Below are 17360 nucleotides of genomic sequence, written 5' to 3'. Positions count from 1 at the left end.
AGCGACGACAGCGGGCGCGGGCTCGGGGAGGCCGCCGACGATGACGGGCGCGGGCGACGGCGACAGCGGCGGGTGGCGTCGGGGCAGCCTGGCGGCGTCGATGTGCTCGGCGTCGTCGGGGGGCAACTGGTGGCGATGAACTCTGCAAAACTGCGAAGTGCTACTTATATATAAGGAGCATTGGTCCCGGTTGGTTGGTCAAACCGGGACTAATGCCCCCTTTAGTCCCGGTTGGTGCCACCAATCGGGACCAAAGGCCTCTTTTCGGCAGCCCAACCGGGACCAAAGGCCTCTTTTCGACATTCCGTACTGTGGGTCTATCTGTACCCCGCCTCCTGACAGATTGACCCATTTGCACTTAAACAAAGGGACCTTAAAATCATGTCCATAGTCAATTTCCCATATGTCCACTATGTAACCATAATATGTGTCCTTTCCCCTCTCGGTTGTTGCATCAAAGCGGACACCGCTATTTTGGTTGATGCTCTTTTGATCTTGGTCAATCGTGTAAAATGTATTCCCATTTATCTCGTATCCTTTCCAAATCAATACAGTCAAAGATGGTCCCCTGGATAACAAGTACAGCTCATCACAAACAGTGTTGTCACCTCTGATACGTGCTTCCAACCAACTGCTGAAAGTCCTGATGTGTTCACATGTAATCCAGTCGTCGCACTGCTCCGGGTGTTTGGAGCGCAGACTATTCTTGTGTTCATCGACATACGGGGTCACCAAAGTAGAGTTCTATAGAACTGTGTAGTGTGCTTGAGACCAAGAATATCTGTCCCTGCATATTATTGAGTCCCTTCCAAGCGTGCCTTTTCCAGTCAGTCTCCCCTCATACCGCGATTTAGGGAGACCTATCTTCTTAAGGCCAGGAATGAAGTCAACACAAAACCCGATGACATCCTCTGTTTGATGGCCCATGGAGATGCTTCCTTCTGGCCTAGCGCGGTTACGGACATATTTCTTTAGGACTCCCATGAACCTCTCAAAGGGGTACATATTGTGTAGAAATACGGGCCCAGAATGACAATCTCGTCAACTAGATGAACTAGGACGTGCGTCATGATATTGAAGAAGGATGGTGGGAACACCAGCTCGAAACTGACAAGACATTGCACCACATCACTCCTTAGCCTTGGTATGATTTCTGGATCGATCATCTTCTGAGAGACTGCATTGAGGAATGCACATAGCTTCACAATGGCTAATCGGACGTTTTCCGGTAGAAGCCCCCTCAATACAACCGGAAGCAGTTGCGTCATAATCACGTGGTAGTCATGAGACTTTAGGTTCTGAAACTTTTTCTCTGCCATATTTATTATTCCTTTTATATTCGACGAGAAGCCAGTCGGGACCCTCATACTAAGCAGGCATTCAAAGAAGATTTCCTTCTCTTCTTTGGTAAGAGCATAGCTAGCAGGACCTTCATACTGCTTTGGAGGCATGCCGTCTTTTTCGTGCAAACGTTGCAAGTCCTCCCGTGCCTCAGCTGTATCTTTTGTCTTCCCATACACGCCCAAGAAGCCTAGCAGGTTCACGCAAAGGTTCTTCGTCACGTGCATCACGTCGATCGAAGAGCGTACCTCTAGGTCTTTCCAGTAGGGTAGGTCCCAAAATATAGATTTCTTCTTCTACATGAGTGCGTGTCCCCCAGCGTCACTCGGAACAGCTAGTCCGCCGGGACCCTTTCCAAAGATTACGTGTAAATCATTGACCATAGCAAGTACGTGATCACCGGTACGCATGGCGGGCTTCTTCCGGTGATCTGCCTCGCCTTTGAAATGATTGCCTTTCTTTCGACATTGATGGTTGGTCGAAAGAAATCGACGATGGCCCAGGTACACATTCTTCCTGCAGCTTCCCAGGTATATACTATCAGTGTCAAGTAAACAGTGCGTCCATGCGTGGTATCCCTTGTTTGTCTGTATTGAAAGGTTACTGAGAGCGGGCCAGTCGTTGATGGTCACGAACAGCAACGCCTTTAGGTTAAATTCCTCCTGTTTGTGCTCATCCCACGTACGTACACCGTTTCCATTCCACAGCTGTAAAAGTTCTTCAACTAATGGCCTTAGGTACACATCAATGTTGTTGCCGGGTTGCTTAGGGCCTTGGATGAGAACTGGCATCATAATTAACTTCCGCTTCATGCACATCCAAGGAGGAAGGTTATACATACATAGAGTCACGGGCCAGGTGCTGTGATTGCTGCTCTGCTCCCCGAAAGGATTAATGCCATCCGCGCTTAAAGCAAACCATACGTTCCTTGGGTCACTTGCAAACTCATCCCAGTACTTTCTCTCGATTTTTCTCCACTGTGACCCGTCAGCGGGTGCTCTCAACTTCCCGTCTTTCTTACTGTCCTCACTGTGCCATCGCATCAACTTGGCATGCTCTCCGTTTCTGAATAGACGTTTCAACCGTGGTATTATAGGAGCATACCACATCACCTTCGCAGGAACCCTCTTCCTGAGGGGCTCGCCGTCAACATCACCAGGGTCATCTCGTTTGATCTTATACCGTAATGCACCGCATACCGAGCATGCGTTCAGATCCTTGTACGCACCGTGGTAGAGGATGCAGACATTAGGGCATGCATGTATCTTCTGCACCTCCAATCCTAGAGGGCATACGACCTTCTTTGCTGCGTATGTACTGTCGGGCAATTCGTTATCCTTTGGAAGCTTCTTCTTCAATATTTTAAGTAGCTTCTCAAATCCTTTGTCAGGCACAGCATTCTCTGCCTTCCACTGCAGCAATTCCAGTACGGTACCGAGCTTTGTGTTGCCATCTTCGCAATTAGGGTACAACCCTTTTTTGTGGTCCTCTAGCATGCGATCGAACTTCAGCTTCTCCTTTTGACTTTCGCATTGCGTCCTTGCATCGACAATGACCCGGCGGAGATCATCATCATCGGGCGCATCGTTTGGTTCCTCTTGATCTTTAGCTGCTTCGCTCGTTGCAGCATCATCGTGCACATCGTCTGGTTCCTCTTGATCTTCAGGAGCATCACCGTATTCAGGGGGCACATAGTTGTCATCGTACTCTTCTTCTTCGCCGTCTTCCATCATAACCCCTATTTCTCCGTGCCTCGTCCAAACATTATAGTGTGGCATGAAACCCTTGTAAAGCAGGTGGGTGTGGAGGATTTTCCGGTCAGAGTAAGACTTCGTATTCCCACATATAGGGCATGGACAACACATAAAACCATTCTGCTTGTTTGCCTCAGCCACTTCGAGAAAATCATGCACGCCCTTAATGTACTCGGAGGTGTGTCTTGAATCGTACATTCATTGCCGGTTCATCTGCGTGCATTATATAATGAAGTGACCAAATTAATAGAAGTTCATCATATCACATTAAAACAAAGTACATACATAGTTCTCATCTAACAACATAAAGCTCTGCAGAGCATCTAAATTAATTAAACCATACACTGAAACTATGTAAAATATTTCAATGCGAAAACAAATGCGATCATAATCGCAACCAATGTAACAACTGATCCAACGGCATAATGATACCAAGCCTCGGTATGAATGGCATATTTTCTAATCTTTCTAATCTTCAAGCGCATTGCATCCATCTTGATCTTGTGATCATCGACGACATCCGCAACATGCAACTCCAATATCATCTTCTCCTCCTCAATTTTTCTATTTTTTTCCTTCAAGAAATTGTTTTCTTCTTCAACTAAATTTAACCTCTCGACAATAGGGTCGGTTGGAATTTCCGGTTCAACAACCTCCTAGATAAATAAAATCTATGTCACGTTGGTCGGCATAATTGTCATAAACAATAAATGAACCAATAGTTATGAAAAGATAATATATACCACATCCGAATCATAGACAGGACGAGGGCCGACGGGGGTGGATACCAAAACCATCGCACTATATAAGATGCAATAATAAAAGTAAGAATATAATACAACTATCTATCTAAACATACAAGTAAGAATATTTTTCCTTTCAGAAAGAAGATAAGAACAAGAGGCTCACCACGATGGTGCCGGCGATGAGATCGGCGCGGGCGATCGACGGCGGTGAAGACTGGGACGGGACGTGATGGACCGCTAAACCTAGACAAATATTGAGGAAAATGGAGCTTGGAGGTCGAGCTTGGAGACGAGAAAGCTTAAGTAGTGTGGCTCGGGCATTCCATCGAACACCTCGTGTGCATAGGAGGTGAGCTAGAGCACCACGAAGCTCTCCCCTCGCCGGCCACGAAAAACAGAGCACTGGGAGTGGTCTGCTCGCGAGCAGGGGGTATATATAGGCACCACCATTGGTCCCGGTTGACAGCACGAACCGGGACTAAAGGTTTGCCTTTGGTCCCGGTTCGTGCCACCAACCGGGACCAATGGTGGTGGGCCAGGAGCGAGGCCCATTGGTCCCGGTTCGTCCCTCCAACCGGGACCAAAAGGTCCAGACGAAGCAGGACCAATGGCCCACGTGGCCCGGCCGGCCCCCGGGGCTCAAGAACCGGGTCCAATGCCCCCATTGGTCCCGGTTCTGGATTGAACCGGGACTAATGGGCTAGACCGGCCTGGACCATTGCCCCCTTTTCTACTAGTGTATGGTCACTAAAAGATGAGTTCTCCTTCTATTTCTTTTTAGTTTGCATATAAAATTTGGTCAAAGTCAAGCTTTATAAAGTATGACTAACTTTATATTAAAAAATATCAACACTCAGAATATGAACTCAATATTATCACATGCATCATGAAATGTATTTTCATACTATATAGTTTTTGTATTGTAGATGTTCATATTTTTCGATATAAATATGGTAAAATTTTGCGTAGTTTGACGTCAAACAATTTTTTTTGCGGAGTAAAAAGAAATGGAGGGAGTATTTAACAAAAAAAAACCTATCACATTCCATCCAACCCTAACAAAGAACTAAAACTCTACAAAAATTAGCAAACATCTACCATTTTTGACTAATCTTTTTCCAAAAAACTACCATGTCACAAAAGTGATCGATTCAACCGTTTTAAGCAGGATTATGATAGGATGGGCTCGCACCAGGCTCACCTGTTATGGCTGGCATTTATGTTTGACCATTATGATAGTACAACCCCACATGTCAGCCGTCTCTTTCCTCCATCCACTTCATTTTTCTCTCTTGGACATTTTCTCAAATACCACAAATGAATCTCCCCTATTGCGACTCTCTCTCTCTCTCTCTCTCTCTCAACCCAAAACCCAAAATCCTAAACCCTAAAAACCCTATGGACAATGCCGGTCCCGGCCCCGCCATGGTACTCTCCTGGCCTTGGCCATCCTCGTCACAGCGCGGCGACGGCTGGGGGTCGTCCAAGGGCGACCTGCTGCTGGTGCTCCAGGGGAACCTGAGCGGGCCCGCGGGCGATCGCCCTCCAGCAGAGCTCGATCAGTGGACAGGAAACAGCAGGGTCGACGAGTGGACATGTCCACCCGCTGTCGCTCTAGGCCACGGCCGCGGCCTTCTAGTGCGGCACTGCCTGAGCTCGGAGCTGCCTGCCCTCCTTAGAGTTCATGAACTGCTCCGCCGAGTGGTTCGCTTGCTTCACAGGAACATGACGCTGCGGTTCAGGTGCCCATCTAGCCACGCGAGGCACTCATGTCGCTCTTCCACCTCGTCGGTGCCAAAGAGGAAAGTCCCTAGCCTGATGCAAAACGCGTGAGGCACTGGGACACCGGAACGGGTGGAAGGCCAAGGATATCAACAGGGGTGTCACCTAGGTCGTGAAAGCTTTTTATGCCACTCAGAGAAATTTAGAGGAAGAAGACGAACTAACATGTGGGCCACACATGTTGACGGTCAAAGTTAACGGACTTGACTTTTATAAACCTGATGGGTGGGCCCCGCCTGTCATAATTGGGTTGAATGCTCGAAACGGTACTTAACTCGAAGTGGTAGTTTTTTGCGAAAGATTAGTCCAAAAGTGCTAGGTTTTAGCTAAATTTTTAGAGTGGTTGTTTTTATTAGGGTTGGACGGAATGTGGTAGTTATTTGTTAAATACTCCTAAAAGATCTATAAAACCTTATACAATAAGATTTGTAAACCAAACTGGGATTATCTACACATGAGCCGTGTACCGACTTACATTGTTCCTTTCATAGTGCTTATTTGGTGGGTATATGAACTCCCAAAGAGCCTGGACAAACCAAAATCTCCTATTTTGGGAACCAATTTGTCATCCAGCAATACATTATCCGGCTTTAAGTCTAGATGAAAAATCTCTTCTTTTCTTCTCCTTTATGAAGGTGGTGCAGGCCCTCACAAGTCCCCTTAATTATATTGTATGTCGCCGGCCAATTATGGATGCACGAATCAGCTGTAGAAGGAAAAAAATGTCTTATGTCATACACATAACATGGCAAAATGATACCTTCATTGCAAGGTAGATGGTAGCATAGCAGAATTGAGGTAGAGTACCATCATACCAGAAATATGCTTGGCAAGGCTTCCTCCCTTCATATCACTGTTCAAGCAAACTTCCGATTCACCCATTAATCTTTCGATTTATCGCTAATCGGGGGGTGACCGATAAGATTATGCCTTATCTTTGCCGTTTATCTTTTGGACCGATTTATCATTCTGACAAACGATTTATCAGGAATCTACCGATATATTAGACCTATTCATCGCACTATGTTGGCAAAAACTATGTTTATTTATGTTTTGTGGACCTTGTTACGGAATATGTACTATTGCCCTATTTTGTTTGTCATTTTACAAGGAATAAAAGGCTAGAAATCAAGGTAACACTTCTGTAAAATATTGTTTTAGTGTTGAATATAGTGTATTTTAGTGTTGGGAACCTAAGATTTGCAAAAAAAATATCCAATTAATAGTCGACCAATAAAATCGGTTAATCGGCCGATTTCCGATTAATCTCTAATCCCTAGCTGACCGACACGATAACGATAAGCGATATCCTCGACATTGCTTCATATACTCAAAGCAGAGAGCTCTGTTTATTACTTGAGACCAAACTAACTCACCTTCATATTCAACATCTCTGTGTAATATCTCATAGCAGTAACCAATCATCCGTATGACATTTTTATGCCGAACCTTCTTAAGGTTACGGAATTCATTATCAAATGACTCGTCATTAACTCCTTGGACGGGAAAAAGCTTCTTGACAGCAATTTCGTCCCCATTAAGCTCTCCCTGTTCATATTGACCATATGATAATTACAAAAAATATAATACGATTAGTTAGTATAACAAACATAAATAATTGACCATTCCTACCATGTAAACATCCCCATAGCCACCAGGACCAATTTTCATCTTCTCTGAAAACTCCTCTGTGATTGCTTGTAACAAACAATTTGATATATTGTGGATCGGACGAGGACATTTTATCTGACAAGTATTGCATATTGGATGTTGTTTTTTTTTCCTTTTCTGGAGAATCTATATTAGGACAATATGTATTTTAAATTTAATTTTCGCCAACTACAGTCATGGTCACTCAAATACTAACAACATCCTCATGGATATCCCTCAAAAAAAGTATCGCGATGGAAGTACTATTTGGAGTGTTTGCTGGCCCACTAAATAATTGGAATAAAACAATCTTCACCAATTAACTTGTCAGGAAACCTTTCATCATCCGGTTGGATTTACCTACAAGCTTTCGCGTGTAGAACTACCAATCTTTTTGTACTATATAATACATATCTGTATCTATATCTATATCTATATCTATACCTACTATTAAAGGGAGGTGATATTCTTGGTTTCGTCCCGCTCCGTTCGGTCCCGCTTCAGTTATTTCACCTACGCTATTTTGTTTCGTTACTTGCCACCTGTTTTGGCCCAACGAAGGAAGCCCATCTGGCAGTGCACTATGGCTCAGGTCCAGAGAGCTGGCAAAAAATAAAATTGCCGATGGGAGGGTTTGATCTCATAACCTGCCAACCGGCCACACACAGCTTGTCCAACTGACCCAACTAGAGATATGAGATAAAAAAAATTCTCCCGTTGCAATGCACGGGCCTTTTTGCTAGTGCAGAAAAAAGGTAACAATAAAAATATTACTTGAAGAACTAGGTAAACTATTTCTAAACGGGCAAATACTTTCATCATGAAATCCCTGGCAGACTAGAAGTAGAGGAAACTACTTCCTCTGTCCGGAATTAGTCATTGCTCAAATGGATGTATGTAGCACTAAAATAGAGTGATAGGTACCATCTGTTTGAGCGGCTAATAATTCCGGAAGCAGCGACTAGGAAGCAAATTAAAAACAGCCACAGCTGAACTTACCCGGAGGAAGAGGAAGAGAGAATCTGCAAATGAACCCCTTGCCGTTGGTGGCCAACTTCTTCCGGGGAATTGATGGTGGCGCCGCCGATGCCAGCCTCCGCGCTGCGGCCCGTCAGCACCACCACCTGCCTCGGCGTCGGCTGCTCCGTCCCGGTCCCGGCCGGCCTTAGCAGCAGCGGCAAGGTGTAGCAAGGCGTCTTCTGACTTCCAGCTTAACAGTAAAATCATTAGTAATTACAGGAGAGCCTAGTTGGCCTTGATGACAAGAAAGATTCCAATCCATGTCTGTCGACATTGGCATCGATCGTGGCCCGTTGCAACTTGCACATAATTTAAACATCGGGCCACTTGCTATGTCGGCCCGAAACCTTTCAACGCCGCCGAGGGCAGCTGATCAGCCTTATCTACCCCTCAAAAAAAAGCTGATCAGCCTTATCTTTGAATAGGAACTTGATCAGCCCTGTCTTTGGTTCGGAGTGACTCGGTCCAATCATTTCAGTATGTTTTTTAATTTGACGCTGCTACGGGGACCAAAAGCCGGCCTGAACGATTTTCATTTTCATAAATAAATTAAGATGCATGCAACACAACGGCTACAACGTTTAGCACCATAAACAAGATTGAGATACATCACAGGGACTACAACAGATAGCATCTGACGCTCATGAGAATGAACATGGAACAACAGAAGCAGATCCAGAAACGAGTTACACAAGCAGCCAACGTTAAAACTTAGGCCTCCTTTGGTTCAAAGGATGGGAATTTTATAGGAATAGGAAAAGTATAGGAAATGAGGTGTATGCATTTCCAATCCTATGGCTGCTCAGATCATAGGAATAGGAAATTAAATGCCCTTTGGTTCACAGGATAGGAACACACATAGGAAACATAAAGAAATAATATTTTAATTTAAAGCAACTAGCCGTTAGTTGCTCTCAAGCAACTAGCCGTTACATGGCTGTACTAGCTTTCTCTCCCTATATATCATCTTGTTGTGGAGATCAAAACACACACATCTCATCTTCTGAATACACACAAATCTCATCTTCAGTTTATGGTTAGCTAACCAAAGAAGGAACCCCTCCAGCAGCTTCTAGCATGGTCGTCAACAACAACCAGGATAACATAAACAACAGGTTAGTACATATGCATTGACAATATGATTTAGCTCCATATTTTCTTTGCTGATCCACATCTCACTGATAGAACATACAAATATTTTCAGCATTTCTTGCTGATTTACACACATTTCAATGGATCCAAGCTATCACAGGAGGTCACAGATGGAGGATGAATTCATGTTATTTGTCTTCCCTACCATGGAAGAAGGAAGGGAGAAAAAACCAATGCATACATCTAGTCTTACAGGAGCTGCTTATGTCCAGGAAATCTTAAATGGGCATGAAAGCTTATGCAGAAGGCATTTCAGAATGGAGGCTTACATCTTTCATGCTCTAGTTGAGAAGCTGCGTGAGAATGAAATACTTGAAGATTCTACAATAGTCTCCTTGGAAGAAAAGGTTGCCATATTTTTATATGCAGTTGCAAAAAATGCTAGTAATGAAACCTTGCAGGATAGGTTCCAGCACAGTGGGCAAACCATCAGTCGACACTTTGGAGATGTACTAGAGGCAATTACAAAGCTTGCAAGCATCTATATACGCCCACCTTCTCTTCGACCACATCCAGTCTTGAGGAGATCACATTTCCATCCCTACTTCAATGTAAGCATACATTTTCATATATTTCTGACTTTGTATTGGTAAATGTAATATGGTTGTTTGAAGTTTTATTCAAAATAATATCTCATGATATAATATGAATACAGGATTGCATTGGTGCTATTGATGGTACACATATTCCAATGACTATCTCACCACATGAACAAGAGCCATATCGAAACAGAAAGCAAACAATCACACAAAATGTTATGGTTGCATGTGACTTTGATTTGAGGTTTGTGCATGTGCATCCTGGCTGGGAAGGATCAGCCTCGGATGCAAGGGTTCTCCAAGATGCACTTAACCATGGATTTCAGGTACCTCATGGTAAATATTATCTTGTAGATGCGGGCTATGCAAACACACCACAGTTTCTTGCCCCATACCGTGGAACTAGATACCATTTGCAAGAACAAGCACAAGTACGTCAAAGGCCGCGGAATCGTAGAGAACTATTCAACCTTCGCCATGCACAATTACGGAATCATATAGGGAGAATTATTGGCATAGTGAAAAAGAGATTTCCAGTTCTGAAAGTTGCTACACACTATTCCCTCGGCAAACAAGTTGACATATCAATGGCATGTTGTGTCCTACATAATTTCATTCGGCTTCATGATGGAGATGTCTCATGGCTCAACAATGACACTCCAAATATTGACCCACATCTAATTGTGGACGTGCCCACGGGAGATGAAAACTACACTAGTGATGTTGGAGCATTCAATAACACAAGAGAAGCAGGAAACCACCTACGGGATTATATAGCAGATAAACTGTGGGAGGACTATATTGCAAGAAGAGCTTGATATATGCATTGTAACGTGTACCGCAAACAAATGTATGGCAAAAAAATGTACTGCAAACCAAGATTATGGCATGTCGAAATTGTAATATTCATTAAAGCAAAGTACTAGATGCCATGTTCGTTTTCTGCAACTACTACATGCTTGCTCTTTCATTTTCTGCAGCAAGTAGTTCTACCAAAATATTACCCAGCCACGTACTTCTACTCCCTAGTTCAGCTTTCTACTTCAAGTAATTCTACCAAAATACAACCTAGCTAGCCACACACTTTGTTTGCGTCCAACAAAAGACTCCACACATCTTAAGTGCTATGACAAAATACTACCTAGCAGCCTGCAAGTAATATGTTTAGATATGCCCAATCTGCCTTTTGAGCCAGGCTAACCTTGGTTCATCCGTAGAAAACGATAGGAAAAGCTCTCTATTCTCCTTGCTTTTGAAGATATCAGCAGCCATCACCATATCAGCCATTTGTAGACCAGGTAGACGTTCAAGTGTTGTGACACACCTACTGATGCTATAGGGATCCTCAAGCTTCTTCTCCTCAATAGCTGCAAACCGTTCAATTTCTTCTTTCTTGAGCTTCAAGTACTTCTCTTGAAAATCACTATTTTTCTGCCTCTTTGTGGGTCTTGCTCCACACATTCCGGTGTTTTCACAAACTGAGAATTCATTTGTGTGGAGCGCCTTGATGGGCATTGCTGCTGGGGAAAATCAGAAGTGTCTTTCTCACCTTCTTCTTCAATAGGAAAATCAGCAGCATTTATATTAGGTGAGGGTGATCCATCATAATCATTGGTCCCTTGTGATTCTGCAAATTTGGTTTGTGATGGTTCTTTATCCCTATCTGCATAATAGTCCATGCCACGCCTATTCCTTCCTTCAGCATACCGTCCTGGAGATAATTAAAAACTAGTGAGAACATGCTTACAACACAGAAAGTGTTTGTCTCTCCATACAATGTTATAGCTTACCTTCATACAATGCAAATAAATCATCATAATATGGAAAGTGTTTGTCTCTCCATATGAGTGCATCCGTGTTACGACGCTCCGCAAATGATTCCCAAACAACATCTGGGGCAACAACTTTCATTCCGATACGGTCCCAACCAAAGCCACTCTCAGCTGCCAACTCTTTCACAGTGCGGAAGTCTTTCTTCAGATCCTGTTCCTTTTGTTTCACTTTTTTAACATCTAGTGACAAGCCAAACTTTTTGTTTATGTTATCCACAATCTTATTCCATGCCTCTTTACTCCATGCATTCTGAGTTCTATAACCTGGGACATTAAAATCTTTCAGCTGTTGAATAAGATATAGCTTCATTTGGTGACTCCACTTGGCTCTAGGAAGACTCTTCTTGGACTTTGAAACTGCAAAGCAAAGAGCTATATTACATAATATGCAATTGTGCTTCCATGATTAAATTTCAGTAATTCACCACATTAACAAGACTGAGATTAAGAGATTTTGTACCACTATCCTCATGCTGCCTTGCACTCCTTTGGTCAAAGTCGAGGTCATCACAACGCTGCAGCGTACCAAAATTAGGACGGCGTCCTATGATCCTTTGACTGAACTCCAAGTCATCAAGTCCTGAAATACACAAAATATTATGCTATTGTGCTTCCGTATTAATTTCACCAAATTAACTTAACCAAGAATAAGAGAATCAATACCATTGTCCTGACCAATATTTGTTTGGTGTCCTGTAGCTCCTTGAGTAAACTCCAGGTCATCAAGTCCTTGAATATATTGAACATTATGCAATTGTGTTTCCATGATTAAATTTTACCATATTAAATTGAATAAGAATAAGAGAAATTGTACCATTGTCCTGATGGTGACCAATATTTGGACAAGGTATTGTAGTCCTTTGACTGAACTCATGGCCTTGAATACCAAAGTCTATCATCCTGCCTTGATCATCCATCTGAAGAAACTGAATCGTATTATTAGTGGGACTAGTGAGATAGTAAAATATGTACTGTTATGTAATAAAAGAAATTACGTTTTAATAAGACATATAATGGGACTAGTGAGAGCTGAGAGATGAGTCAAGCCACAATCAATTGTATTGCCTGGTCAGAGTTACAAGAGTACAAGTAGGGAACACAAGAACTGCTCCCGTGATGGACGGCACCAGCTATACATCTGTGCTATTAGATTAGGACTCTAAAAGCTAGCAAACTGAGCAATTAGATTAGGACTGTGCGTCTAATTTTTGTTGGGCCCTTTCCTAAAAAATCTTGGGATTGGGCTGGACTAAAGACTCATGATACGGGGGATTTCTAGGGGCATCTCACACCGGCAAGATGGACAGGGCTATTTCTCCATTAATTAGCACCAGATCTGAAAATCAATAGAGAGGGAAAGATAGAATCGTACCTGAAGAGACTTGCGGCAGATGGATGCCGCTGGGGCTTGGTGGCTAGCTGGTCGACGGTAGATGCTCCAGCTTGCCGGTGGTTCCTGCCCGCCGCCTGGATGTGGTCGCGTCGCGCGGCCGTCTGCCGCCGTCCTCCCTGCCGGTTGATCTTCAAGGTTGGAGCTGCGCCGCTCTGTGTGAGGAGAGGAGGGGCGGCTGGACATGTCGATTTTGCTTCTTTTCCCCTCCCTCTCTCTATTTGTGCACAGGTGAGTGAAGCGGCCGAGCGAAAAAAAGGGAGGGAACAGTTGCCGCCGCGCGCGTCGTTCGCGCCAGGAAGTTTTCCATTAGGTTGGACCTCTTTTTTCTGTTCCTGCAAAACGTGAAGGAAAGGAAGAAATCCTGTACAGGAATAGGATGGCATTCCTGTGAACCAAAGGCCTCCAAAGGATTATTTCCTACAAATATCCTATCCTACAAAATTCCTATAAAAATCCTATAAACCAAAGGAGGCCTTAGCGTCACCATCATCGCTGCCAACAAAATCGGCAGTAGGCCTCGGCCGAAGCCGCGCATCCCGGACCTCGATACCGCAATGTTGGACGTCATGTCCAGCAAGCACATGAGTGCGAGGCCTCACCTCCCCCTGCAAGACTAGGGTAAGCATGCTCACCGGGTCCAAAATAAGCCCCCAACAGACATCGTCACTCACCTTGAGCTCCGAACCGCTGACACGACACAAGAGGGCATCAGCAGGAGCACCCCTCCCCGCAACTGCTAACAAGAACAGAGAACCAACCACTGCCGCCGACCACATCTCCCTCTCACCATCACCCCACTGACATGTAACCTCCGCCACCAAACCATTGTCGCAACCGTCGTTTGAACACCTCCCTCCGAGACGCTAGATACGGCCGTGGATGGCATTGGCGCAACCACTCGAAAGGGAGGGTGCATCACCCCCGAGAAAGTTGTCGCCGCGCTCCATCCCCCGTTGCCACCTCACGCCAGCTGGTGAGTTGCCTCGCTACCTTCCAACTAAAGCAAAGGATGTTTCAACCATTTTGACCAAAAAAAGGGGGAGAGGAGCAGATCGAGAAGCCGTTGCTGCAGGAGATGGGCTTGTCCCCGTTCCTAATCGGTGGCTATGCCCATTTAAACACATCCTTGTCATGTATAAATGGGACAGGATTTGAATGGGTTTCTAATCCGTGGAAGCTGCTCCGGTCACTGAAATCCACTCAATACATCGTAACTATTCTCTAAACTAATTTTGGTTACACGAGTATTATTTTCTCTTTTTGCGATTGTGATTTTGTAATAAATGATGTGCTGATGTCTTTGTTCTAGAGATGCGTGGATCATCTAAAAAATTCAAAATCATTTTTATTTTAATTTAGCATGAAATTCAATACAATCGACATATGTGTAATCAATTTTTGTGTGTGCTTATAATACAATTTTTTTCTTCTGCAGAAACAAGCACAATTTTTTTCTAGTTTCTGTTTTATGTAAACAATATTCAAACTGTGAGACCATATGAAATTCACTTGGGTTCTGCTTGTACACCGAAGGAAAATTTCCAGACAATGTATACAAACCTCCGAGTTTTTCTGAAACTATTGTTATTATTATAATAACAAATTCGAATAATATATGACCTAATTCGTAAATTTCAAAAAATATGACCCCGTCGGTCTTGCTTAGACCGAAGATACAGTTTTCGGTTTCTGTAGGCTGAAGAGGCTTTTTCGGTTTTCTTCGGCACGAAGACCAGGCAGGCTAGGCCGAAGAGCCATTCTTCGGCCTTCACGCGACTGAAGAGGACTCTTCATCCTTCACGCGCCCGAAGAGGTCGGGGATAAGCACAGTCGCAAGAGATAGTACTCCTTTATGTACTATACCTAGTAATAAAGTAATCCAGCAACATTAATCACGCATGAGAGTTCTCGCCCAACCAAAAACAAAACTCAAACTCAAGTACCTAAACAAACTAGCTAATGATAGTAATACTCCTTTATCTTGTTCAAAAAAAGAAATAGTACTCCTTTATGTACTATAAAACTCTTTAATTATAAGGAAACTAATTTAATTACTCCGGCTGTTGGGCCAGAGTGTGGCGTGGGTGACACACGCCGTAGCAAGGCAGTGACAGCGGCGTCGCGGGTGCGCGTCGGACGACGTGGGGCAGAGCATGCTCGGAGATCAGTGGCGGACAGATTGACCCATGGGTGGCACGAGCAACAGTCAGCCGGCTAGGTCGTAGTTGTGGAGGCTGCTCCTCACGACGACGGCATATCTCCCTGTCCGGCGTGGCCTTCTGACAATGGCCTCAGGCGACGGAGCGGGTGACGGCCTTCTCGTCCCAGTAATGGGTGGTCAAGCACGACTGACCATAGGGCGCCACGCGAGGTATTCGAGACCTACTTCCCCGATCTGGCGGTTGCGACAGTGGTTGCCGTTATATGGGCGAAGAAAACGGCGGCGATGGGTGCTTCCTGTAGCACCCGTGATCGGGACGGTGGCCCCTATTCTTTGACGGCGACGGACTTCATGGTCATGCGGCAAAGCTGGTTGTTCGGTTGTTGGATTTTGTATTTCTTACTAATATATGGTTGTATGCATTATCCTAATGCAGAGGCCGGGCCTATCCTCCTTTTTTTTAAAAAAAAACATGGTGGCACTTTCATGTAAATAGAACCAATGTAGAACGTATATGCAGTTTGTGTAGCATTTACAGTGTGTAGTTGCATTTACAGATGTCTTTAAAGCCTCTCTCTTAAGTGATCAATGTTGCCGGAATATTTTCTTAGGTATAGTGCTAATTATGTTGGAGAGAGAGAGGACTTTTAACACACGCAGGATTGTACCCTTGTCACCAACCTCTTCGGGCGCGTACAGAACGAAGAGTCCTCTTCGGGCGCGTGAAGGCCGAAGAGTGGCTCTCCCTCTTCGGCCTACAAGAGGCCGACGGGTCATATTTTTGAAATTTATGAATTAGGTCATATATAATTGGAATATTTTATAAAAATAAGAATATTTTGAAAAAAAATCCCAAACCTCCTAGGCTCTTATATAGAATGGCGGCTTCTGAAATTAATTTGCCTAAAAAAAGCTTGTCAAATTAATCTAGCTTTATGGCACGCAGTCGAGCACGGCGGGAGCTCCTTTTTTTTAGGGGTATGGCCGGACCTTGTATTGGGTGACGCACAGGGCGCTTCGTGTTGGGCCGGCCATCCAGTAGTGGAGCAATTCGCGGTTACTGTAGCAATTGATAGTTGTAGTGTAGTGCCCTGTTGTAGGTTTTTTTTTCAGTTTCAATCATTTTCCTAAAAAAGAAATATTTCTTCAAGCATGCAATTTTTTTTGACATTCTAGACATTTTTTGTAGAACAGGAACTTTTTAGGATTTTTTAGAAAACATAAACAAAATTTTAAATATGACTTTTTAAAATTACAAATAACTTTGTAAGAACTTATTTTTTTATCCTGATAATTTTATGAATTTCCTAATAAATTTTGGGAAATTGAACTTTTTGAAGTTGTTATTTTTTAAAATGAGAACATTTTTTAAATTCCTGAACAAAATTTTAAAATGTGATACTGAAGCTCTATTTTTTTGAATCTATGATTTTTTTTAAAGAATATGCATACAGTTTTTTTAGTTCGAAACAAAAGTTAAAAATTAGAAACTTCTTTAAAGTTTTTGAACAAATTTAAGAAATGAGATTTTTTGAAATATCTGAACATTTTGAAAAGAAAAAGGAACTTGAAAATGAAAAATAATGTTAAAAAAGTAAAATATAATAAACAAAATGAGACGTCCCAACCGTGGCGCTTCTGCACGAACCTGGCGATGAGCCGCACATATGATTTCCATAGCACGAAAGCCAGAGGCTTTGATCAGCCGTCTTGCATGGGCCAGTGAATAAACGATATTTGATGGCCCGTCTGGTATTATTATGGAGGCCCGTCTCGTTCGTCACGGAGCCGAGAAGAGAGGGAGGCAGAGGGGTCGACGTCGGTGATTGACGGCAGCAGAGCTATGCATGCATCGAGGGTGACCGACGGTGGATGCACTCTTTCGTCGTAGGTGAGTAATCCACTTCCCCTCCTTGTTCACCTCCCCCTTCATTGTACAGAGGAGGCCTTCCGCCCGTGGCGAGGTGAGGAATCCTCTGTCCTCCTCATC

At 43.8% G+C, this 17360-nt stretch overlaps 2 protein-coding genes and 1 pseudogene across 7 annotated transcripts; 1 reads left to right on the top strand and 2 right to left on the bottom strand.

Annotated features, from left to right (window-relative positions):
- Window positions 1-8218, bottom strand: part of LOC123114530 (putative receptor-like protein kinase At4g00960) — a 15509-nt pseudogene extending 7291 nt beyond the window's left edge.
- Window positions 8219-8997: 779 nt separating this feature from the next.
- LOC123110073 (putative nuclease HARBI1) lies at window positions 8998-10995 on the top strand. Its single transcript, XM_044530505.1, has 3 exons — window positions 8998-9408; window positions 9537-9996; window positions 10101-10995. Exons 1-3 carry the CDS (start codon window positions 9371-9373, stop codon window positions 10800-10802), a joined length of 1200 nt encoding a protein of 399 aa, XP_044386440.1. The 5' UTR covers window positions 8998-9370; the 3' UTR covers window positions 10803-10995.
- On the bottom strand, window positions 9559-13680 carry LOC123110071 (uncharacterized). Of its 6 annotated transcripts, XR_006453142.1 has the most exons (7): window positions 13189-13680; window positions 12631-12742; window positions 12480-12545; window positions 12277-12396; window positions 11775-12188; window positions 11186-11695; window positions 9559-9986 (listed from the first exon to the last, which is right to left on the bottom strand). XR_006453142.1 is itself a non-coding variant. In XM_044530500.1 (6 exons), exons 1-6 carry the CDS (start codon window positions 13390-13392, stop codon window positions 11385-11387), a joined length of 1227 nt encoding a protein of 408 aa, XP_044386435.1. In that variant the 5' UTR covers window positions 13393-13680; the 3' UTR covers window positions 9559-11384. The 6 variants fall into 6 exon arrangements, 5 of the variants coding, with proteins under 5 accessions (XP_044386435.1, XP_044386438.1, XP_044386437.1 ...); XM_044530500.1 differs by having other exon boundaries at window positions 9559-11695; XM_044530503.1 differs by having other exon boundaries at window positions 9559-11695; window positions 11775-12173.
- Window positions 13681-17360: the final 3680 nt, after the last annotated feature.

This window comes from Triticum aestivum, chromosome 5B, assembly GCF_018294505.1.
Source record: "Triticum aestivum cultivar Chinese Spring chromosome 5B, IWGSC CS RefSeq v2.1, whole genome shotgun sequence".
NCBI classification, from domain to species: Eukaryota; Viridiplantae; Streptophyta; class Magnoliopsida; order Poales; family Poaceae; genus Triticum; species Triticum aestivum.
Note: the sequence above shows the minus strand (reverse complement) of the source record. Positions and strands in the feature narration are given on the sequence as shown.